The 26,480-nt window shown below is 36.2% G+C and overlaps 1 protein-coding gene across 1 annotated transcript in view; it reads right to left on the reverse strand.

Moving 5' to 3' along the window:
- Hers (Histone gene-specific Epigenetic Repressor in late S phase) overlaps positions 1-26,480 on the reverse strand; it is a 56,605-nt gene continuing 30,125 nt past the window's right edge. The window contains exons 4-9 of the mRNA XM_088044478.1: positions 4,629-5,122; positions 2,989-3,205; positions 1,550-2,940; positions 1,334-1,496; positions 1,115-1,283; positions 1-1,063 (exon numbers count right to left, since the gene is read on the reverse strand). Coding sequence (XP_087900604.1) covers positions 874-1,063; positions 1,115-1,283; positions 1,334-1,496; positions 1,550-2,940; positions 2,989-3,205; positions 4,629-5,122 — 2,624 coding nt within the window. The 3' untranslated portion in view covers positions 1-873. The remainder of the gene's footprint in view (positions 1,064-1,114; positions 1,284-1,333; positions 1,497-1,549; positions 2,941-2,988; positions 3,206-4,628; positions 5,123-26,480) is intronic.

Raw genomic sequence — 26,480 nt, forward strand, 5'->3', positions numbered from 1 at the left:
TACCAATACAAATATTTTAATATTTAAACACAATAAATAAACATAAAATAATAACGTTAACTTTGGCTACAAATTAAATGAATCGTTTTAGGGCTCTAAGAGCTTAGAAAATAATATATTACTCATAAATTAGGAATAATAATTAAACTAGAAAAAGTAGGTACTCTAATGGTGTTTACTAAAAATACATAACAATAAGAAAATATTCTGCGACTACAAAACGCGTTTTTTTGTGAGAGAAGTACCAATGATTTATACAGTGTGTACTGAAAATAGTAACGATTTGTGTAACGCGTAAAATAATACAAACCGCCTGGTACAAACCCTGAAATGACTATCATTGTACTCTTCTCTTTAAAGTAACTGCTGATTGACTTCTACTTATGCGAGAGCTAAACAATTACAAAATAGTTGAAGAGACGACATTGACGAAACACATCTACAATCTATAAAAGCACACACCTTTTACACCAGCGATGACTAATACTAATTATAAATATGATTCTTTTGTGTTAAATATATAATATAATCATCTCTATTTTCTATACAACAGTATTGATAACTAATTTTTATAATACAAATGTTCCCTTTTCTTCTTATGCAACAATATGTATACGTATCAAATTTAGATGTTTTTTTCTTTTTTTTTTACTCGTGTGAAAGACCAAAAGCACAGTTTCATCTAAAATCCTTTTTACTGCACTCGTAACTATATAAAAATCTTGTGGAATACTTAAAATGTAGTTTGATTTGACTTCTTAAATCAGACGAACAGAGGAGTAACGCGTCCTTTAAAAAATACATAAAATTTCAATAACCAACGATTAACAAAATAACACAAAAACTTAAACATTGGAGAGGTGAGTTAGAAAATTAACTCGGATTCTTCACTATCCTTTTTTGTCGGAAGTCGTAGACCCGGCGGCAAAAGAAGACCATGTCTGACGATACCTGAAGGGGGGAAGGCGGCTGTCTGTTACTTCGCGGGTACGGCTCTGGAATGGGAATGCAGGGTAGGGTCTCCTCGATCCCTTCTTCCAGTCTCCTCAAGTCCTTACGGTATCTATAAAACAATCTTTCAAATCAAACCAATTAGAAAAATATTTCAGCATACCTGCAGTACTCGTGGAAAGTGAGAACGTAGCATTTATCGTCGATGCACGCGACGCTGTTAGAATCTTTGTGTCTTGAAGCGAAAACTTCATCGGGTTGGTCTGCAGGAGTCCGGCCCTGCTCGGTGTGTTCTGGTCGGTAGTACCACAAAAGCGACATCATCATTTCACCTGGAAATCCACACATAGAAACAGTTTGAGATGAGAGTGTAAGAACTGACCATCGTCGGGATTCTCCCACAGATAGGCGATTTTCGCGACAAAAGGCAGATCGTTCTTCCGAGGTCCCGCCTTGAGGAGGACGCAGTCTCTCACTTCTATAATATCACCTTCTTCGTGTCTCATCGCAGGGTAGCACATTCTAATGACGGTGGTTTCGTCACTCTGAAATCAAAGCATTAGATGTATTGACAAGAAAAACTCGTCTTTGAACTTACATTTAGAAATACTTTTGATTCGAAAGGTTCTCCTTCCCAGGTCCAGCCATTAGACCACCTCGGCAGATGTAGTGACCTCCTAGGAACCTTCGCTATCACTTGCGGTACTATTTCTTTGCATTTCGACTTCCTCCTCGTCACCACTGTCTTCCGACACTCCTTGTTTTTCAATTGTCCATTTTTATTATTTGTACTCTTCTTATTGTTAACTGGCTCTTTCGTTTTCGCACACTTTTCAACTGTCTTTAAAGCACTTGCATTTGTCCGCACTGATGACTCACTAATCACATTGTCAATTGTCCTTTCGATTGTGTTTTTTGCAATCAAAGTGTCTAAGATGGCGGGCGCTAATTTTTTCCCGTTCTTCGAATTGACTGGAAGCCTTTTATATTTCTTCTGTGGTTCTTTATTTTCACTCAAAACTGGTTCGCTTTTGTTCTTTTCCTTCTCTTTAGAATATTGTTTGGCGTTTTGTTGATTGCTTGCTGTTAACGGTTTTGTTTGCTTGAGACGCTTAGTTGGTGCTTCTTCTTCTTTCGTCGTAAGCTTCCTCTTTATTGTTTGTTTCTTCTTTCCTTTCGTTTTCTTAGGTTCGTCGTCCTCCGTGATCAGTTTTCTTTTGCCGTTGTTAATTTTCACAGCAGAGATATCTTTCTTAATCAAATCCTTGTATGACCCGTTGAATTTCGGCTCAACTTTTGCCTGCTTAACAGGGGAAGTCTCTTCTTCGCTCTTCGACAATTTTCTTTTCATATTCTTCACTTTAACATTCTCCGCCACCGTGTTAATACACGGTGGCAAATCTTGTTTGATCTCATCCTTTTTCTCATCAATATTCTCTTTCTTTAAATTTTGCGGCTCCGGCATCCTCTCTTCTTCTTCCTCCAGAATAGTGTTCGGCGTCTTCACCTCATCATCCGAACACACTTCCTTTTTAGCTTCCGTTTCCTTCTCCTTCGGACTTTCAATTTCACGCTTCACTTCACCGGGGAAAACCCTCTGAGTCGGGTTACACATCAACAGCATCGTGTTCTGTTGGATGGCGGCGATGTTGTTCCTCACCATCGCCTTCCCCACTCTCGCTTTGCGCTTCTTTTCGACAGGATTGAACTCGCCGGTTTCTTCTTGTTTCGGGGCAGATGGAGGCGGTTGATACGTTGCTCCCGCCGGTGATGGCGGCGGCGGCATACCTGCCGAACCTCTGGCGGGGCTCGGAGGGCCGGTGGCGCTCGCCGGTTCCAATGGCAACGCTAAGGCAACAGGTGGCAGCGGCATCGAGTCTTTTGCGATTGACGAAATGTTAGACCTCTTACTATCACCAGTAAGAGGTCCAGTAAGTACGTTTTTTGGACAGGACTGCATTGGACACGGACAACTTTGATATGTTGCATCTAGAAACGACAGAAGTAGAGAACGTAGGGGAGGTAATTTGTACTCACTTATGTAAGGTAGAGTTCTGGATGTCGGCGGATGCGTGTAACAAGATGGGGGCGGCGCCGGGCCGTAACTAGGATAGTAATGCGGCGGATGAGGGTAGGTTTCCACGAGCGTCGGCGGAGGCGGTGGCGGATAAGGTTCCATAATAGCTGGAGGTGGTCCACTCGGGGGCGGTTGATAGGAACTACTACTCGCAGAGACTGGTGTTGCTGTAACCACCTACAAACGCAGAAAAAAAGCGATGATTAATACCAACTTCGATAAAAATATCGCTATCTATATTAGTCATAATTATAGAATTTATTCCAATCTTTATGATCTCCAGCTTTGGAATGAGCACAGGAGCGTGAAAACATCAGATTCTTGGGCGCTATTGAGGGCAACTTTCGACGAGAAGGGGCAGATTGCAGCTGTCAACGAAAATTCATTGTATTTTTGTTTAAAAATCGATCGGAACAAGATGTTACAGCATATTTTCAACTTCAATTGGTCGTGGAGACAGGCAATATGTCGCTACTAAATTCATGCACTTTTTCTTAAGAGATGCGGAACTTACAGCACGCAAACTTTAGTCTGGATAGTTGAAAAGCGCGTTCTAACGTTCTTATTTGAGTTCATTCATCTGCACACCCAATTAATTATGATTTATGAAAAGCTACAATCTACGTGTTTAAGTCTGGAGATTCCCCGATGGTTATTTTACTCGATTTATTTAATTATTATTGAACTACGTGTGTAAAAGATTAAAATAAATGGCTTGAGCGTTTTCCGCGTCTACCTGCTTCTGGAAATCCTCTGAAAAATAAACCGAGACTTTAATTCTAGCCTTTTTTAATTCTGACGAAAATGGGACCACCATGGTAGTTTGCGTGAGCTACGACATGCGTTTTTCGCTCCGGCGCTTCCCCAACATTAAATTCATTCTGTATCCGCAGCAGAATCCATAACAAAAACATAATTAATTTCCTTGTTTTGAAATCCTCCTCTAATCTTTTATTTTCTCTTGTAAATGTGAACCGGAAAGTTTGCCAACTATTTGCTCAAACTAGTGATCATGCGATTATTCACTCCCACAGCGGATTTTAGAGTCCCAACGAGTCTCAGAACAGTTTTCACATTAAACTTTAGTAAAAACAAATTATGAAGAGATTCTCGTTGCATACGCTTCCTTGGCACCTGCTTCGTTTGTTTTGCAAGTGGTAAAAATATATTTGATTCAGAAATGATTGTATAATTAGAAAAGAGAGTCATATTTTCATTCATAAATGAGTTGAAATTTGGGCTAGTTTTATGCGTGACTGATTGGTTTATTGCGAATTTGTGATAGAACAACGAGGTGCTTAGCCCACTTCTCTCGAATTCTCGCCATTCCACGTCGCGCTATTTCTGTAGCCAACAGCTCAAGAACCTCAATAGTTATCCGACATTGTTAATCAAGTTGTAAGTGTGGGCCGCTATTCAATTCACTCTGATAACACATCAGTATGCGAAATGTTGTCATAAAGCGTATATTTACGATGACTGGCTAAGAACCAACTCTAATAACCGTCTCATTATTTCCAAAGAATCTTAATTTTACATTTTCCAGAAGGATGACTGCGCGATAAAATTAATAAACTACATTTTTACAACACCGACAAACCTGTTGGTTTTGTTGAGATGGTGCCGTGGGCGGCGTCGCGTAGATATCAGATGGGTTGGGGGCGTAGTACTGCGTACTGGGTAAAAATCTCCTGTAGGTGGTTGGCGGCGGATACTTATGGTGCAAATACGGACTCGAATAACAAAGATCATGGTGAGCATACGAAGGAGCTGGAGGCGGCGTGGGGTAATAATGAGGAGGGTATGTGTACGGATACCCTGGCGGCGTCCCTGGATACTGAGAATACCGGTAAGCACTAGGGGGTTGTTGCGGAGGTGGCACTGTTTCCTTCCCAGCCGTCACCGACGTTATGATCACCTCGCTGTCAGAGGAATCACCGTTGGAGCTAGGCGCCGGAGGCGGCTGGTGCAAGGGCGACGCCGCCGTTGGTGACGTCTCCGAAAGCGGGGCACTTTTGGTAATGGGTTGTGGCGGTTGCTGCTGGGTGTGCCCATGCGGAACGCTTATTAATGGTCCTGCCGGTTGGTAATATCCTGCAATAAAAACAAATAATAAAATCCACCGTTAGCACGTTTGTAAATAACGCGATTAGGAGTGGATGATGGGATTTCTTCGCTAGTTTGCATAATTTAACTTTAAACAACAATTCCGACTCGATTGAAAAAACCTTTTTATGTAAACAACGCTCCAACATAAATAAAGAAGCAATTAGCGCTCGATGGCCACCGAAAACTGGATTCTCGGTCGTTCCGTTCGTTTTCTTCAAACAAAGACAATTACGCTGTTTTATTTCGTTGAGTAAATTCACCGATCTGACCACTAGTAGGCCCATCCGGCATATATACTTTTTAAGGATTTTGCCCTGTTTTTAAAGGTCGATTTAAAAAGCTAATATTTCAAGGGGTTTCTCCTGCTTTTAAGGTAGTTTTTAAAGAGTTTTATTATCAAAGATTCCCTGCTTTTTAAGAATAACGGTTTTAAAATAAAATTTATAGAATTTTCCAGACGAAGTGAAACACCCTGTTTGTAAAATTGATTCAAAAACTGCATTTACTATAATATACTTGAATGAAGATTACACGCAATTTTGCCCTGTTTTTAAGGTATATATTTCAAAAAGTTTAAAAGTCAAGGCATTTCGGGCTTGTTTAGAGGGAAAAAAAACGAATGTCAGTGTCAAAAAAAACACATAATTTCTGGACTACTCAACTGAAGTCCCTTTGACTAGTATCTTGCAGGCTTCCTTGAATATCTTCCACTTTAAATAAGATCATACTCATTTTTTGTAAGTAAAGTTCTTCTTCATCACGAAGATTATATTCACCTACTTTATATTGAATTGTTAAATTTAGAGTTACAAAACTATCCAGTTACGTATTACAAAATTACTTCAATTTCCTTTTTTTAAATAACATCAAAATGGTGTTGTCTCAAAGTTTTCTAGAATAACTCTCTTATCATAAACAAAACCAAATTCTTTAGTTTATATTTTACTTTTAGTTTTAGTATCTCTGCTAATTCGATATTATTAACAGTATTGGAGTTAATTTTTTATGGACGTTTCATAGTTTAATGTAGATCCTTTTATTTTACAAATAACTTTACCTATAACAATAACTTTTTTATTTTTTTTTAATATCGACATTTATATTTTTTGTCTGTGCGATATTTATTCTTTTGAGTGCAATCTGCGTTTTACAGCTTATATTATTGTGTAATAAAAAAAGTTGTTTGTGTACCAAGGCCAAAAAGTGTTTCTTTTTTGGCCGAGCCTTTTTTTAATGGCGGAGGCGATAGCCGGGGTTATCAAGAAGGCGAGAGGAAAATGGCACTTTTTGGCCGTTATACACACAAGATATTTTATGCGACATCATTAAGGGGATATCAAACAAATTTCAGTATAGGGCAAATTCAATGTATTTTTCCAAACACGATTACTCAAAAACTATTTGAGTAAATTGCTTTCTGTTTTTTGCATATGAATCTGTTCAACGTGCACTATGTTGAATGCTATATATAATTTTTGTAAAATGATTCTTTAATGACTTTTTGATTAATTAAATACGTAAACTTGGCTGAAAGCAAAATAATTTTTAGCATTCCACATGCGTAGACTAATTTTACATAATGTCGACTAAACAGATTTTTTTTAAAGTTAATAGTTTTTGAGAAATCGTGTTTGGAAAATTTCATATTCGAAACATGTTATCCTTGTTTAGCAGTAACATCTCTTTTCTCTGTACCAGAGAGGTCTGTCTGGTAGGTAGAAATGCGGGTACCATAAATCAATTTTGTAGCCGAAGGGATAGTTTACAACTGAAGCTTTTCCATAAACACACAAAATCTTAAATTTGCCTGAAACAAGATTTTTCTCTTTTATTCAAACTGAACGTAGCTTTGAGGATAATCATTTCAAAATTTTGAACTTTACATCTGATGAATTAGGACTTTAAATTGTTCTAGAATAGTTTTAGGTGATAAATATTTGTCTTTATCTTTATTTTTTAAGGGTATTATGAACAAATTTGAATATAAGGCAAATTCAATGTATTTTTCCAAACACGATTACTCGAAAACTAGTTGAGTAAATTGCTTTTTGTTTTTTGCATATGAATCTGTTCAAAGTGCATTATGTTAAATGCTATATACAATTTTTGTAAAGTGAATATTTAATGACTTTTTGATTAATTAAATACGAAAACTTGGCTGAAAGCGAAATAATTTTTAGCATTCCACATGCGTAAACTTTTCAAAATTCACACATACGTATTTTGAGAACAACCAGACAGTAATATAACGTCTTGTTGTCAAAATTATGACTTTGGGGTGGTGAAAATACTGAAAAAAATTTCGTAATTTAAAGGTTTTAAAAGATAGATCAATCACTAAAGCAACAGAATATAATTATTATATATAATTTAATTATTTATAATTATGTTCACTATTTTTTGTTACATTCACAAAAATCTTGGACAAAATTCGAAGATCCCAGTGCATCCATTAATTAATTCTTCAATTTTTGCTATTACACAAATCCCACCTTTTCGGGAAAAATTTAATTTATTTATGAAGATAAACATTAAATAATAATAATGAGATATTGTAATTATTAAGTTTCACGGGTGTAATTTGTAAAATATCGGACTCTACTATCAAAGTATTTAAGATTTACTGGCCATGGGCAATAATAATTTGGCCATCAGTGCAGTCAAAACTATTAGCTATTGTCCTGACCACAAGATGATGGTAATAATAATCTAAACCACTCGGGCTGGGGTTTTAAGAAGTAGTTTTTATTTATGGTTTTATTACCGTAGTAAGCAGACTGACCATGGGTAACTCTCTAAAAGAGTGCCGTCTACAAATAATGAGGGTTGAAGGGAGATGCTGCATTTAACGTTGGATGTTTAAAATGTTTCATATAATTTTTCCTTTACGCAGAATTTTGAAGCAGAATTTACCGTTACAGTTTGTTAGATATCCCCTTAAATTTACAAGTTAATTAATTTTTATTTATGATTTATTGATCTAATCATTTATAACAACTCAATAATTGTAAATAATTATGAATTCTTCAGAAAAGTTTATTTATTTTTTTCACAATTTGTATAAATTAGGTTTGATGTGCTTTCTGATTTGATTGCCGCAGCACTGCTAGACATGTTCATTTGCAATAATTCAATACGTCTTTCTGGCACTTTACGGCAGTTTGTCGATTTAATTTTACCCAAAAATTATAAAATTGGAAGTAACGTCGGTATCTTAATGTAATTTAAAAAAATAATTTAAAACGGTCATTTTTTTGTCCGCATTTGAGTATTGAAAATTCAGTTTTAGTTAAGTTTGCCTAAAAATTGTATTTTTTGTTAATTTTATGTTCATTTTATGGAAATTATCTTATTTCTTTCTTCATGTCCCACATATACATCATTTCGTATCTAACAGCAAAAAAAATATTATTGTTATTAGGATTACACATATTCTAAAAATGTTTCCTTTTTCTTGCAAATTACGATGTGGTTAAAAAACAGGACAAAATCCTTAAAAAGTGTGTGCAGAATGGCTTGTGCTAAAAAATCGCCGTAAACATTTCTTGGCTACTGTCGATCACGGACAACAACTCGCGGTCAATTAACTGCAACTTAATGCCTATTAAAGACGAAGAGGCAATCGCTAATTGGTGTAATTTTACCGAACACGATGAAGTTGAACACTTGGTTGTAATGTTCCCAAATGGAACCGCATTGCATACATACAAGCTTACAAAGCTCGCTTGCTCACGAGCTTGCCGTTAGAGGTTAATGCATCGCTTTGCATAACATAAAAGACGGATCATAACGCGGAAAGAACGCGCAAGTAGTGCACAAACCAGAGTTGATAAATGAAAATGAAACACCGCGCCTTGACCGCCTCTCTGAATTTATCGACAACAAAACAATAAACAACCTCCTGGAAGTTGCTACTGAAAGGTGCAAAACGCCGACTCATTGATCCTTTATTTGCCGTTGTGACAAAAGAAACTTCATCTACTTTTCCTATTGTAAGTGAAAATTCGAGCAGAGCAGTGCATCAAAGACCCTTTCTAATCGTCAAAAGAAAAATAAAAGTTTCACAGAATCTGTTTTATTGAGCGGGGCTTAACTTTGGAACAAACTCAGTTAGGTCGTCGCGAAAAGACATCTCTCTCCGAACAATGTATTTTTAAAACCAACAAGAATTTCGCTTTTATCATGTCATTGAAACGTGTGCGTTCACACATCTTTTCCGTTCTGTCATTTGTTGACTTTACATTTCACCTTGACTTTATCACTTCGTCGTTTCATCATCCCAAGGCCGCAAACAAGCGGACAAAAATTATGCATTTGTCACCAATTTATATGGAAAAATATGAACGTGACCTTATTTAAATTGAGGAAACGGACCTTGATAATCGATTGATCCATATTTCTAAACGTGACCTTGTGATTAGATAACACGAGAAGCAGAGAAGACGCTGCGTTTTCCGACAGTAAAACCTTAATTATTGCCACATTGACGCTGCGAAAATCAAATAAATTTTCATTTGGCGTCGAGCATTAAATTTACGCGATATGCAAATGTTCAGTTTAGTATGCGTCATTTGATACTGCTGCATACGATAAACCGGGCAATAAAATTCCAGAATGAAAATATAACGAAGTGAAGCTGGAAAAACACTTGTTGGGAGTGCTGAGACATGCGAATTTATAAAAAATTGATCAGATAGCGACAGGGATGACACCTGTTCATTTGCCGAAGACAAGAAAAGAGGCGATACAGATTTTATCAAATCATCGGGTAAAATTAATTGTTTTCCACCAATAAATTGTTGTCATTATCAATTTTCCAATGAAGTACGCTTGTGGTAAAGGTTAGTTTAATTTTTGCGCCTCATTCTCCGTCTATTATTAGCCCATGTGCTTTCAAAAAACAAATTAGGTGAAACGGATCGTTTACGTTCCGATAAGATCTCTCACATATTTCAGCGGCTTTCCTCGTTCCGACATGAATCAGATTAGGCACGAACGTCGAAGAGAAAAAATTACAATAATCGCGATACTAAAAACAACAAATTTTCATTAGAGAAATCCTCGTCTCGCCGCTTTTTAATAAATTTAAGCGGCTTGTTCGCACCAGGATCGATGGAACGAGGGAACAGAATTATTTACAGACAATATAACAACAGATATTACACGCTCGACTCTGCAGTCGTGCTTGACATGAATGAGACTATGAAAAATAAACTGTTATTCAAGCGGTGAAGGTAAAATCGTCCCGACGATGGTCTGCTTCCGAGTTTTTGGAGCTGATGGCACGACCGATTACGCGATTTTAACGGTCTTCACTTCGGTAAATTGAATCGAGTTTTTGCGGTTAAAGGGAGGATAACGGATAGACGGCAGATGGTGTGTGGGTAATAATCCACGTCCATTTCAATTTCTCCTCGAAAATTTTTCGTCCACTATTCTTCCAAGACTCGGCACCTTCTAGTTCCCACACTTTTCTTTATTACCCACATTTCGCCTTCCGGTCTGGAATGTAATTTCCTAAACTGTTTTAAAGCCAAAAGCCTTCGCTTTGTTGACGTTCGCATCCAGACATCGTATTAACATACACCTGTGCTCATGTCACAATAAGTTCCTTCGAACCGAAGTAATGTGAAATCGGCAACAGGTGGTCTCATACGTCGCCATAATTTATTATGTCCTTCCGTCGCCCGAAAACATGAAAGAACAATAGTTTTTAATTAATTGACGTGGATATTAGCATACAGTAGACATATGCAACTTCAGAAGAAGACGTGGAGAAGAAACGGTCATCCTCAGCGACAAACCAGATCGAGGCGAACGACGATATCCATAGATTACGAATGCCTTTTAATGACAGTCTAGAAACACGTTGGACGTGACCTGCATAATAAAGTTTTGATTGCTATCGAGGCTGAGTAGTTGCGATTCGGCGGCCAGTTTTTACAGGGTAGTTAAATAAATAAATTAAACGGACAAGGACAGAATGGCACAAAATGGGAAAATCGGGCCAAATTTGGAAAACATTCACTCATTCGACCAACAAGTGGCAAATTACGACGTGGCGATCTCAATCTGAAATAAAACTAAAACGCCAAGTCCGTATGTCAAAAAAATAGCCCATTTTTTTTTAAATGCTAAAGAATACCTTATCAAAGTGGCCTTCAAATTTCGTAAAGCTAACTTCATTTATTAAAAAAACAAAACAAAAAAATCCAAGAAAAAAAAGTGCAAAGAAAGTTTGACAACTACAAGCTCAAAAGCACGTGAAATTGCTAATAAATTTGCCCACTAAAAATCATCATCATGATAAAACAAGTCATTTGACATGCTCGAGGACTCTTTTTTGATGGACAAACTATTTCCCGAAGAAGTTGACGCGACCTCTTAAAACAACCCTATAAAAAATTGTCGCACTTCTTCAGATTTAGGTGACCAGAAGTCGAAGCTTTGGTCTAAACTGAAGACTTCGTGCGTTCAAAAGACACTTCTTCGGCACAAGAACCTGAGTAAATAAAATACAATCACCGAAAGCATGTTAACAGCAGCATAAGAAAAAAAAAATCAAGAAACTACTTGAAAAATACTGTTAAAATAACAGCTCACGTTCTTGTAGCAACAAAGTTGATGAGGTCCCACTGAAGTTCGTTAAGTGGCTGATAAGAGTACTCCGATATCTACCACAATCGACTGGCTCCGCTCTAGACACGTGTCAATAAATAACCGCATTATTTAAACAAATAAATTTCTCATGAATATTTCTATGAACGTCGTGAGAAATTCCCTTTCAAGCCGCAAAGTCTGTAGCCTCGACTTCGGTCGGCCATTTCATTTCTTACAGAGGCGCGCAGGAAGAGAGGGGGACGCCCGCTCCGCCCCACCACCTCCCGTCGCCACTGGCTGGCGGCCTATGATTATATTTATGTCTACTTGTTACAGTTTATTAATTCCTGATGAATTTAGTGGTGTTTACCAGGAGAAAGATGTTCGATATTTTATTGGAGTCTTCGGCTGTTAAATGTTAATTAACTGCAGATATCCGCTAAATTAAAGTGAAACAATATTTCAACAGATCGCTTTTCAGACATTGGAATTCTGTAAAATCTCGAAGGATTAGAAAGATGTTCCAATTATTCGAAATTTTTGAGGTTTCCGGATTTCCGGACACAATTTTTCGCACCTGAAAGTTGAATGATGTTCGAAGCTTTACGCTTCCAAGATTCCTCTGAAAGTGATGTTTCCAAACATCGACGATCTGTCATGTTGCCTCTTCAGAATTTCAGCACATTTTTATCAGAGTCGCGAGTTGCTTAGAAGAATGAAACGGATCATTTTCGAACCAACAATTGGAGAGATTCAGAAGTTGATTTTTTTAGCCGTTTGAAAGCTCCCCAAAGCTCAAACAATACAAAAATTTCAACTTTTCATAAGCGAACGATTCTTGTTTTAGATTTTCACGTTTCTAAGGAGAAGTTAAGAAGCTTATTATTATCCTACCATCAGCCTAAAACAAGAAAAATTAATTTCAGAGTAAAATTGAAAGTTATTTTTATTGTGATTTCGTTAATCCTCTCACAAACGTTTAATAATTTACCCGCATTATTTCATTTGTTGTAAAATAGTCGAATGCTAAATGTTTGCACAACAATTTAAATATTACGACTAAATACCAACTGCACATTCAAACCCAAATAAAACGAACAATCAACAGTGCAATTTTCACCGATAACAAAATAAATACTATTATGGATAGAGCTTAAATACGAAAATAATAACAAAGTAGAATCCGATAAATTCATCCGGGAATTGCGCGATAAAAATATGCACGCGATGGATGTTTGATGGAAATATTTTACAATTTGACAGGAAATTAAGCCAATCTGTCAGAGGTGAATTGTAGTTCGGTCAGATTTTTATTAATGGGTACAACAATCGTACCGCTTATCATTTATATTAGTCCTGCAATATCCATAAGTTCCGGTAAGTGCGATTAAAAATAAACATCAACAGTTTCTTTCCGGTCCATGACCGGAAATGACGTGAACGAAGTTTCTTGTTCAGACTTTGAAAACGAAGAAAATCTAACCCACTTAGCAATAGTAAAATCTTTTTTCGAACCTCTCGCGGCATTTTTCGCATTCCGCCTCTTCGCCTACTTTCGCGGCCTTTGTTTTACCTTTCTCCTCGTCCATAGAGTCGTAAATCAAAATTAAGGAACTAATTCGGTCGCTATCAGAGAAATGTCGGTTGAATTTGTGGCGTTGTCCGCACATAAATTAGACAATTATTGAAATATTCACTCCGAAACAATGAGGTACAACATACCCTCAATGATTAATGACTATTTTAAATTAACGCTCGCTTGATATTACACTCAGTTTTGTGAAATTTTACACCGAGTTTGCAAAACGAGTGCTTTCTCGAGTTTACACTTTCATAAATTTACATTCTCGGGACGGAGCTTTCACCGCGAACTCTGACCTCGTATTCGAGGATAATCGATTCAGATGTAAATACAAAGTGTTTGGCTTCTTCGAGCATTCATCATACGGTTTTACAAATTGCGAACTTGTTTAGAATTTCAGTGTATCGATGGAAGTGAAATATGTATCCGCTTGGATTAATATTACCATCACGAGGCAGTCTGCAATTAATTAATACTCATATCGGCGTTACTTTATTTTACCAATAATTGGTACTTGACGTAATGATCGTCGTTTATCAATGCAGTACTGATTTATTTTAAATGATTGTTTTAATTATAGCAGAGTTCGCTTAATAACCGGAACCACATGGAGACGCAGCACGAAAACTTGGGAGTTATCGTATTTTGTCCATCAGATAAATTGGAAGCAAATGAAACAAATGGAAAGTTATTGAGTGGTAACGAGATATTTTATGGACGTGGAAACCATAAAACGTGTTATTAGAGTCAAATACTTCGTTTTTCGATTGGTCAATTGGGTTTAGATCAGGTTGTCGTTGCGGAACATAAACTTCTAAATGAGTACAAACTCAATTTGTTTTTTTCTCGATGAGCTAAAGTTGCTCATTACATGCAGACTACTTCATTGTATGAATAGACAATTACGAAGAACAGTTCCTTACAAAGACCGCCTACGGATCCGTTTATAGTGTGCTGTTAACGATTGCCTGCAGCTAGTTCCAACGTATTATTTAATACACAAGTTTATTTTTCTAGTGGACGTTCCACTCGAGAATCACACTTTTTTTGGTGTAATGGTAACCTGTAATGTTGATTTTTTTCCGGGGAACCATTAGTGAGATCGGGCCGGCGAGGAGGACACCAAGAAATTTGAGAGTTCGTTGGAATCAATTAGGAAAACTGGAAGAAATTATTCTTGTCTGCCCGCCCGAGCATCGCGAACAATTTCCAGTAACCTGACACATAATTAACATAAATTAATCACTACACTCGTTCCTTTTACGTCCTTTGCCGTCGAGGAGTGAGCAGCGCCGCGCTTCTTGTGGTAATTAAATTTTTAACGAGATTAATTAGCCAGGTAAGTATCCAATACACACCTACGAAGTTACGTCAAAAAAAGGATTGGCTTTGGAACTTATGTAATAAACTCTTTCTTAAAAGAGATGGGTGAAAGGCTTCCGGAGGCGCTGTCTTAAATCTCTAAAAGAATCAAGTGATTATTCACTAAAGTGGCCAAGTTTTTTGCAAGGGTGAATATTTTGTAGTCCATGCGAGTGTAAATGCGTCCTCTCCTTAAAAATTAACGACCGTAATCTGAAATTCTTTGTGTGGTGCGCAAAAAGTCCAGCTAAAAAACAAGTAAGGTTCATTGGCTCGGGTTTTAGGAAGTCGACCAAACATGTCCACGTCCGATTTCAACAAGCAAACGTCCAATACTTTGAAGGGAGACTTTCAACAATTGAAATACTAAATATCCTCGTCTTGTCACTGTTAAAAATGAAGATTTAGCCGCCCATCCTTGTGAAAGCGCGACCGTGCGAGGAACTTTCTCACGTGGAGGTGTGAGCATAGTCTCATTTTTTTGTCATGACTCCGTTATGAATTAAACGATCGTTTAGGGCGGTTGTCTTATTTATTCGTCTGACAGGAGATTGGCGAGTAACCGCAATTTCAGACCACATATCGATTTGCAACGGACTAAATAAACAACGGCTCATGGGCGAGAACGAAGCACCTTGTCTTGCAAACAACCGCTTGGACGGCCTGATTTGACACTCATTAATGCGTCAAAATTTGTTAAACTTGCAAATCCAAGTTCGGCAAATGAAGAATGTATAATAAAATCTCGCAAATATGACAAGCTTTCGACTTCAAAAGAAATTGGAGGAGATGCAATCTTTAGAAATGTTATTTGAATCAAACTACGTCGAAGCACGGCATTCAATAATCCCAAGCAGATTCATTCATCCCTACATTTACGGAATACCATCGTAATCTGATTCGTTTTCGGCTCGCCACCGCGAAACTCGTTCAAAAATCGTTAGTCACCGTCATAAATCTGTTTAGTTAAATTAATTGATGGTAATCTCACGAGCGGTTGTGAAACTCACCTTGTGATACCGTAAAATCCACAGGTAGTTCTCTAACACCGGTAGGAACGAAGAACTTGATGCTCTACAGATAACCATGTATCACAGAATCGCAAATTAATTACGATGCAAATGGGTCCTGGTTAAACATTTCACACCCGCTGGGGTTTTTGGGTCGGATGGGCGCCACAATTTAGAAAATTATAGTCTAAACCATCTTCACACCACCAACAGGTGTTCCAGACCGAGCCAATCAAAAATTAAGACAGCGCACGTGTTTTTCACCCTCAGCCCTTATAGAGTCGCAGATGCGCCCTTAAAATGACAGTCATTTAGCTAGTTAAAACGCGACAGCTTGTTCTATTTCGGGTCGAGAAAGATATGAATCCAATGATTACGATGGATTTAAAAATAGGTGCATCTGCCGCTTTATTTAGAATTGCATGAATTAAGCCCAGAACGACGAACGTTCCATGTGACTGAGTTAAGTAATAGGGGAAATTTGAGGTTGAGTACGTTACCAACAGAGCAGAGAGGAAGCGAAGACTCACCTGGAAAAGAAAAGAAGATAAGTACTGAATTTCATTATCTAATGAGGTTCAAATCGGGTAAAACACGCGGTCGTATAGATAATTTCTGGCTTTCGCCTGTCACACTCATTTCACGCAAGGATCAAAAAGCGCACGCATCATCAGCCACCAAGAATCAGAAGAACAGGCGTGAGTAATTAGATCCATCGAGCGCATTAATCACATAATACAGTTAAAACCACATGTTGTGTAAACCCGTAATTATAAGTGTAATATTTAACTTGTTAACAAGCTGGCTCATTTTTGAAGCCACATTAAGCGAGCAATGAATTCGTGAAATTTGATATTTAAACTGGAGTTTTCCATATCTGTTTTTCGCCAACCTTGGCAGTACACTTTTCACATAAAACTAGTGTGAGTTTAATGCCGCTATAAATTTTAATTGAGTAAATTTTTTCATTTATTATCCTCGTTAAATTAATTATTGTACTAATTATTTATTAGAACGCTCCGGATTTAATTTTATTACAAAATCCCGTTGGATCCGATAAAAAATACTATACCTACTATATTATATTCGTAGACTATTAACAATTCAAACAATGCTCGCGTAAATTACGTAAAGTTATTATTTGTAATACTAAACCACTTTAACAAAATAATTTACTCCGATTGGTAATATTGATTGTGTCGCCCTCCGAACTAATTTATTCAAATTCTATCCCTGGAAAGCTCTGTTTATGTGCATTTCCCATCAGCAGCTATAACAGGGTTGTAATTAATGACTATTTGATTTTTGAATAGATCCAATAATTAATGAAACACCTAGTTATCCGCTTCTGTGAACTTGCCAGGTCAGAGATGGTCGATAGCTGTAATAAATGACATCGTAGTCCATGTGGGATCAACTGGCAAAAACGAAATAATTAATAACAACGCAATAACGACTCATATTATCATAAACCGCAAACGAAACGTCTTTTGCAAATGTCATGGGAACCATCAATCAACCACGTGTTAAAAACAAGAGCTTCCGAAGAAATTTGTTTTTTTATTGAAAACTGTTGTAATTTAACGCAAGAAAAATTCAAATTTATGTCGCTATGTTCTGGTTACGAGTAGTTGCGGTCGTTGCGGACGATACATTCCGACTTAATTGTGCTCTCTGCGGAGGATTTATTAGGTTGAAGTCCCGGAAGAAATGTTGTTGACTTTCGTGCGAAGGTTGTCGAAACGGCGGCGAGGCCACAAGCTAATCCGACAGATTATCCTTCTTTTTATTATTTATTTGGTAAAAAAGAGAATTTTCCGGACAAGTTTCAACGAGAGTTTAAAAAACTGACTCCACTCGTGCGATGTGGTAATTACAACAGCTTGCGACGTGAATTTTTCTCTGTATCAAAGGAAGAATCTGTTGTGGGAAATTACATTGTATTTCCAACAGATGTCAACAGAAACTATTTGAAACATTTGCTTCCGGTAATTATCAAACTGATACCACTATCTAGATTCAAAATTTTAGTCATGTGAAGAAGGAGAAACATGTGGCAAGTTTCAGAGAATTTCGTACAAAAATGTTCAAAACATTTTTTCTGTAATCGCTAGATAAAGCTGACATTCCAATTGTCATTTTAATTTCGAAATGACCTTGTCTTAGAATCAAGTGCGTAAAAGTGAGTCACTTTGACAGGAATGGAAATTGTACGTAAGCAATTGTTTTATATCCCCATTTATCAATAATTTATCGACTTTTTCTACATTTCACACATATTCGTGCCCCAAAACAATCTAATTTTTTAAATTAATTGTCAAAACTGTCACTTGCAGTTTTTGGCGTTAAATTTTCCAATTTGCTGCGACTGTAAAAAAAAACTTGTTTCCAATTCGTGCACAATGTCTAAATTCTTGACCAAACCTCGTCTAGTGCGTTAAATATTGCCATTTTGTAACTTGTTGCCACATCAATAAAGTTCTTAGAAACTGAAACTTAAGATTTTCGATTCCAATTGGACTTAAAAATTTAAATACATTTTACGTCGGATTAAAAAGCTGTAAAGTACATATAATCCTACGCAGTCCAACGCCTATAACCAAATTCATGTATTCTAAAATAGTCATAAAAATGTCCCTTTAAATTTTAAATAGTATTGAAGAAAAACTTTGGTCAGTGTTGTGTGTACCAACTAAAAATGTTTCTTTAGGCTCCCAAATAAAATCTCAGGTTTCGTTCGAAATTCATTTTCCAAATAAGTATAAATCGATGTTTAATTTAAGGATTTTCTTCGTCTGCGAGCATACAATTTCATAGTAATTGCGAACTACCTACACCTAAATATTTCATGAAATTTAATAGTCTGAACCCGTCAAAGTCGAATTTAAGCCAACGCTAATAAAATCGCCAAGACATATCCATTAAAAAATAATCCCAATTCGTGTCTTTCTCCCCCGCCCTCGATTTTGCTCTTGGCAGCGCGCCCCCGCCGCTATAAATTACGAAATCGTTCGATGAAACTTGTGCTCTTGTTCGATATTTATAGTTTATACTTGCACGATCATATTTTGAGGCGAAAAAGTCTATTCCGAATCGCATTATCAGCTTTCGTTTATTTTATCTTGTAATTTTCCGCGGTAACGGGCGGTGCCAAATAACTGTAGAAGCAGTTGTAAAGTGACGGTTGTATGTTTATGGTGACTCTAATTGCTTTTATTTTAAGTAATAACGTGGCAAGGTGGAGAGAACTTTGTTGTTTTTTGGTATTGTGCATGCGACGAAGTAGGACGTTGGATTTAAGTACAGTATTCACTCTTCGAATTAGTGTGGTTATAAATATCTCAGTTTCAAATTGTCGGTTGAGGTAATTCAGGGGCGGTAATACCTGCACAAAATTCCAAGTTTCTGTTTGATCATATTTAAAGAGATGTGTCCCGAAAAATCAATTAAGTGCATATAAACACTGAGCGAAATAAATTTTCAGGACAGCAAGCAAGTCCACACAGGTAGCTAATTAAAACTGCCACTTTTAATTGCTTTCGATCGTTCAGAGAGAAGATAATTAACGAAATTATTTATAAAGTCAAGCGCTGGTGTCTGGAACAATCAATTTTATTGCCGCCAATGGAAGAACAATGCAGTATTACAATGTTATAAGCAATTAAAACAATACAATGCGGAGAGAAAAAATGGAATTATGATGGGCGTAGGATTTGTATAAACAAGCTGTTTCAAACTTGGTGTTTAGCTGTTGAGGCATAGCACGTTGCTTTAATTTGCTTTAATGAGCAAGAGAGATTGTTAAAAATGAGCGGTGCGTGCACTTGTGCCAACAGTTTCTAATTTCTGCTTGCTTCTTATCCAGCTTGAAAACTTTCACGTGAATATAAAGGTTATACCTCGGCGTGTTTCCGTATTTAAACGTTTTAAGAGATGTAATTACGTAAAATTAGTAACTTCTATTCCAGTGCCATTAACTTGGCGCCTTGCGATAAAAATAGATTGAGATAACGCTAGTTGTTCTCATTCGGTATGTAGACAAGTAGATTCGTTCGACTTGGAATAACATAAATTATATGATTTGATCAATTACTTAACATCTCACTTATTCGGATAAACATTATCATTCGCGCCGCCCAGCTTGATTAATGGAAAAGCGTTCAGTGTTCACGCTTTGATTTATATTCGACAGGTGGATGATGTTGGTAAATTGCAGGTCGATATGGATACTTTATGTGGTTTTGAAAGGTGCTTCGGATGAAACAAACAGAAAGTGAATTCAGCTTCCTGAATTTCCTTAAATCTGTGGGAATTGAACACCCACTCCGAGTTTCTTGAAAATTATCAGGTTTCTAACATTCTTAAATCATCATAATTTCCAGAACCATAATTACGGTAATAACTATAATTTCGATCGCCTTCATGTTTGCGCAGCCAATTCCAATCACGCATTATCAATTTTAGCATATTGCAACTTTCACAACGCCGAAAATTCGCTGATAAGCGCGTATTTTTAGTTCGTTTGTCCTAAAATAAATAAACGATTGACGGGGATTGTGCGCTTGCTAATATCGAACTACATCAAATAAAGCAAAGCACGCAATCAGATGAAATTGAAATTATTTAATCGGTATGAGATTGGTTCTGTTCATAACGATCAAAGCTTCTTCCGATGAGCAATTTCTACAGGTTTAATGGGGGTAAAAGACGACTGATTGATCTTTGAAGAAAATTAAAACTTCAGTTGGTGTCACCGAACGTAATGATAATCAAGCGCGAGTATGCAATTTCACAATCATTTAATTAAAGTCTCATACAACTTCATGAAGTTAATTACGTCGTGGCTGGAGATAGTGTCTTAGAACAGAAGTTTGTTGCAGGTTCTTCGTGTGGTTCAATTTTTTATCAAAAAACGTCAAGGCGACGCCTTAGAAGATAACGCCGGTAATAAAGATTAGACGACAACCTTGACCAGTTAAGACACAAGTAGATACATCTTTTGAATTGAAAATAATCGTAAAATTGTTATTAATACTTTCTAACATGTGATGGTTGATGGGCATCTTGCAACGAAAACAAATTTCCAGCGGCCCATTAAAATAACTACTCGACACGGATGTTTAAGATACAAAGACAGATCGTTGGCCGAAAAGCGGAGGCGTTAACATCGAGTACCGATGATTAGTCAAGCGTTATCACAAGAAGTCCAAAAACTTGTCTTTTACAAGTAATTAAAGCTTTGTGGCTCCTGTTAAATAACTCTGGGCGGTTTTGATGGCAAACAGGAAGTCCCCGACAAGTTCAAACGTCAGCTTTTGATCCTTAGCCAGGACTACAATAAACGCCCACGGTTTAGTTATGTGTCGACGTTGTTACACATCATCAACGTCACGCAAACTTGTATAGTCGAGACATAAAGACTTGTACAAAACGATTTGGTAATAATTAATTCAGCGGATTGCGGTGTGTGGGAGCTATTCATATCGTGGAAACGGTTTATTATTAATGACCGGGCCTCCGCGATTTTAGATGTGGTGGAAAACGAAAAATGGAAATGTTGATTAGACTACGAAATTATCGATTAATTACTCTGAATTCGTTTCATGAAAATTCGCCGGCACTCGGCCGATAAATTTCAATTATCGCATCGCGCGCCGTTAAAGAATTTCCGTATTTAATCCTGGTAATTATCCGTTGTTTGTTTACGGCTGAATTTGCATAAGATATTGTCATGTCACCTTTCAAAGCACGTTTTCAGACTGAAGGTCTTCTTTAATAGGAAGTAAGAAGACATTCTCGGCATTACCTTGCCTTTAAATCTGTTCCATAGACACAATGTTATTAACATCGGAATTAATTCCACGTTACGACTAGATGATTAGCTGTTAACAGCTCTTTTCAAACTGGCCAAATGGCTAGAATACAACGCTCTTTATTGGCACAAAGCCACGACAGGAAGAAATGGTCATAATGAAAATGTAATATTTCTCATATTGTTTTTGGCGTGTACTATAAATGCTCCGTTTCGAAACTTTCGAATCTTGCTCTGTTCAAACAGGGTCACGTGCTATTTATACACTATCAAGATCAGAATATTACCAACTAAAACAAATACTTAGGAAAAATGCCTGTCAAAACCATGTCCACGTTAATTTATGCCCCTTAAACTCTCACCGATGATAAATATTCATTTAAAATTCGTAAACTAAAAACCATAATTAAAATTACATTAACCTGAATAGCGTTGAAAATCTTTCGGGAGATCAACACTACTAAATTAAGTTATAAATCATAAACAGATTGTTGGAGTAATTTCGCACGTTTTTCACAAAAAAGATAAATTTCAAACGGTTTGTTAATGACGTGGTGCATCTCACTGTGAATCTCTTTTCATTACAGTAACACAGCTCGTAATTCGACACGTTCTTCAAACAATATCCTCGAGCAAGAGTTCAAGGCATTTGCATAACATAACACGTGGCGAGACAAGTACGACTTCTTTGTCAAAGGTACTGCTAATCCACGATTATCGCCGCTATAAATTGACTTCGCTGTTGACCCTGGCAGGAGAAAAGTTTTTCATTTTCAGATTTTCTTTAATTTTTTTTTAATTTGTGTATTTACATTTGTTTTTCTTTTCCCAAATCTATCAATCGTTTCAATTTGCCATAAATAATTTCCGCCCAAATTTTGAGATTTTTCTACAGTTCCTTCTGTTTATTTTCATCTTTCCTATCCCTATAATTCTTCCATTTCAAAGCCATAAATCATTTTATAATTGTACAGCATGGTTTTTCAATTGTTTCCGATGATTTTAGAAACTTCTTAAAGCACTGTTTTGTGAGTTGGCGCTCCTGTCAAAACTGTGAGATTTATCCAATAATCAACCTTATTTCATGACAGTTGACACTTGAATGACGTTTGACCAACTTCAGCGTTCCAGTAAAATGTCCCTAAATGAAAAGTTCAGATTATTTTTCTAAAAAAAATATATAAAATAATGCCTCTACATAAATAAATGTATAAATAAGACGTATCGTAAGACAGTCCTGCTCGTTTTCTAATTTTGAGACGCGTCCGCCAAATCATTGTCTTCCGAAACTTCTTTTTTAATTTTTTTTAAATTTTTGCCCTAAAGAGCATCTCGAGAATAGTTTGGACATTTTATTAGTACTTCTTCCATGTCAATATCTGTTTTATTAAGGAAGATATCGCCTATCAAAATGGGCATTATTTTCCCTTATAAGAGAAAAGTGAGACGTCTTTTCTTAATATTCTTTTTCTGGTTCGTGGTTTTATTTTTTAATTATATTTTATATTGATTTTCTCCTAAATCTCTGACGTTTTTTTTTCTTCTAACTTACTCTCTTTTCTTTCATTTGGAGTCGTTGTCTAGAATCGTCTCAACTCTCTTTTTTCACGATTAATTTTTTTTTATTTTTAATCTTTTACTTTTAAGTTTAACTAAATTAGTACACAATTTCCAACTTTCTTTATTTTCATGGTCAAGAACTGTTGAAAGCTCGGTAACTTGAATAACAATTTTGCACTTCTTGGACAAAATTTCACGTTCCAAATTAACCAATTTTGGCTTTCTAAAATTTACTATTTGCAAAATAAAATTTAAGGAATCAAGAAAGAAAGAGGAGTAATAAAATAATAAATTGTACTAAACACGAGCCGAGATCGCTTTAGAATTATAAAAAAATGTCAAATGAAAAATTTAAATTAAATTCGAGGATTAAAATGTTTCTTCAACACGCCTGGAATGAAATTTGCATTAATACTTCCAAAAGAGCGAAATGCGATATTTCAGTTGCTGCCACTCTTGGCCGTCAGGTTCTGTACTTTCAATGACTTAATGCAACTTAATGGCGATGATATGAGAGCGCAGTTTTTCGCGTCGCCCGCAGCAGGAATATCTGCCAAATCACGCTCCAACATTTTTCTTTATTGTCCAATAACAGCAACCCGTCCAAAAATAAACGTCAAAACCAGTAGTGCGTTTCTTCCGACAACTCTTCTCTTTTCTTCATATCTCCATCAAGTGAGAACGATACGAATACGCACCTTGTAGTCAAAATCAATAAACATCGTGAATTATTAAAGTTCGCCGCTTATAAAGTAATCAATTACAGCTAATAATAACATGCAAAGGAGAGGCGTCCTAATTCGGTGATATTCAATAGAACACCTTTCCAATTTGTTCTTTTCGTTGAATAAATGTTAGAGATATCGGTCAGAGATAGTTGTTTTATCATTGAGTTTGTATCGTGGAGGAGCGCCCCACTATTGACGACGGAGTCGCTGCTTCTACCTGCTAAAAACACACCTGAGTACGCTTCTGGAGTCCGGTTCCACCGAGATACGTATCACCTGACCTCGTTAACGGTGCAAAATTCATACACACCACGGTACTTTTATGGAGCATGAAGCGTTTACACGGGATCGGAAATACGCGAAAATAATGAAAAAAGACCAAAGGACTTTTCTGAAGTAAAAAACGCACCGCTATGATATCTTTTCTGCTCGATAGAAATCCGATAATACAATATTAAATACAGCAACACCTTCGGCTACAGTAATAATAATTATCGTCTGCAGCGGCACAGTTTATTTCTCTGACATTGGAAGATTAACTTCAGCGCAATAAATGCAGTAAGGACGACTGGAAATTGCTGCGCACAGAGTAAACAACACGAAAATTGTAAAAAAAATATCACAACATTTTCCTTCCTTAATCCACTGTTTGTGCACTTCCAACTAAAGTAAACACTTCCAAATTAGCATAAATTGTGACTAACAAACCACAACTCGATAAATAAATATTACAGATATTTTCCTACAAAATTACGTAACTTTACCTTGGGACAAGGTTTTACAGAATCTCGTTCCAGACTATGGGAGTATAAATAGCTCGATTTTTTCTGGGATTTAAACCGCTGGAGTGTTGACATCTGTTATCGTGGCAGATGATTCTTCAAGTGCACGTTCCTTTTTATTGCAATTGTTCAGGTTGAGTTAAAAGCTTAATCACAATGGTATAAACCACGCCCAAGACGGATCTGATAAAATGGGTACGAAGGTAAAAATTGGAAAATTATTGGTATGCTGGGTGCAGGTTTTATTGTGCGAGCTTTATCTGGTTTCAATTAAATTACAGCAGGAATGTGGCGGGATTTGAGACAAAAATTCCTTGATTCAATTTTATTCGATAATGAAAATTTACCCACAACTTTAAACTTTGTTGTAACTTAACAAAAACTAAATTATAACTAAGAACTTTTGAATTAATTTAAGAGAAAGAGTCTGATTAAATTTAGAGACAAACTTAAATTCTAAACTTCAGAAATGTTTAAGTTGAACGGTTTTGACATTTCAGAACTGTTTCCAGACAGTAACTTGTCAACAATGATATGCCACATTATGAGCTTACGTTTGACCTTCAACAATTAAGATCCGTCGAGATAACAAGCAGAGTTACCAACACAATTTCAATTCTAAACGCTGCGCTGCTTTTTATCCAAACTTAAAAGCAATTTTTCTAGCCGAAACTGGTCGATTAAGACACGGTGGAACAACAAACAGTATTTTAGTTCCGCGCACAAAATGTAATTACCTTGGAAGTTATTACCGAATCTAACCAACTTCTAGGATTAAAATAAAACTAAATTCTCTTGAGAATAATGGATTTTAGATTAGGTAAAATTTACGTTAAAACAAGTCAATTGTGGTGACAATTTGTTCTTCTCGTGTTCTAAACATGAATCCAGAAAGAATTCATTATTTTCTTTTGAAGAAGATTGAAGATTTATTTGAAAGTAAAAATAACCACGGAATCTAATTCAGTGCCGAGACAGAAATAAAGCTAACTTCTCGGTAGTAGAAAATTATTTTTGAGTCCAAAATTTGAAATTCCGATTTTAGAATACGGAAAATCTCACTTTTTAAGATGTGCTGACTGATTTTAACCTGAAATTGGTTTCCTTGTATAATTGGGAAAAAATACCTATCGTACGCAAAATTCTTGAGCGCAACAAAAATTTCAAATTAAATGTCGCAAAAAATAAACGAAATTACAAAAAAATGAATTTAAAAATCTAAGAAACAGAAGTTGAAAACTTCGAGATAACAAAACTTGTTAATTTAAAAAAAAAATTCTAAAATCCGTGATTCTGATTCGAAAATTTTGTAATTTGGCGGAGCTAAAAAGTGTGTTAATAGTAGTAATTTCCCCAAATTTTTTTGTTACAACATTAAAATTGCAAGGCTTATGCGAGATCTTATTGAAACTACTGAAAATTTTTGGATAGGCTTAAAATAAAAATTTCTAAAATCGCTGTTCCTTGTTCTAAAATTTTGTATTTTGATACAATTAATGAAGAAGTCGAAGATAGTAAGTCGCCTAAATTTCACTGCTATAACGTTCGAATTAGAAAAGTTACAGAATAATAAAAATTCTTAAAAATATTTAATCCCACATAAAATTAAGTTTCGAAAATTTATTGTTGTTTCTTGTTCTAAAATTTTGTAATTTGGCGGAGCTAATCAGTGTAAAGATAGTATTAACTCGTCCAAATTTTAATGTTACAACATTAAAATTGCAAGAGTTACGCGAGATCTAATAGAAACTACTGAAAATTTAGGCTTTCAAAAAATTATGTTTCTTGTTCTAAAATTTTGTAATTTCCCGGAACTATAAAGTGTAATGATAGTTGTAGCCTCTGCAAATTTTATTACCACAACATTAAACTTGCAAAAGTTACGCGAGATCTAATAGAAAGCATGT

Source organism: Gnatocerus cornutus, chromosome 8, assembly GCF_029298725.1.
Source record: "Gnatocerus cornutus isolate USDA-ARS CGAHR chromosome 8, icGnaCorn1.1, whole genome shotgun sequence".
Classification (NCBI taxonomy): Eukaryota; Metazoa; Arthropoda; class Insecta; order Coleoptera; family Tenebrionidae; genus Gnatocerus; species Gnatocerus cornutus.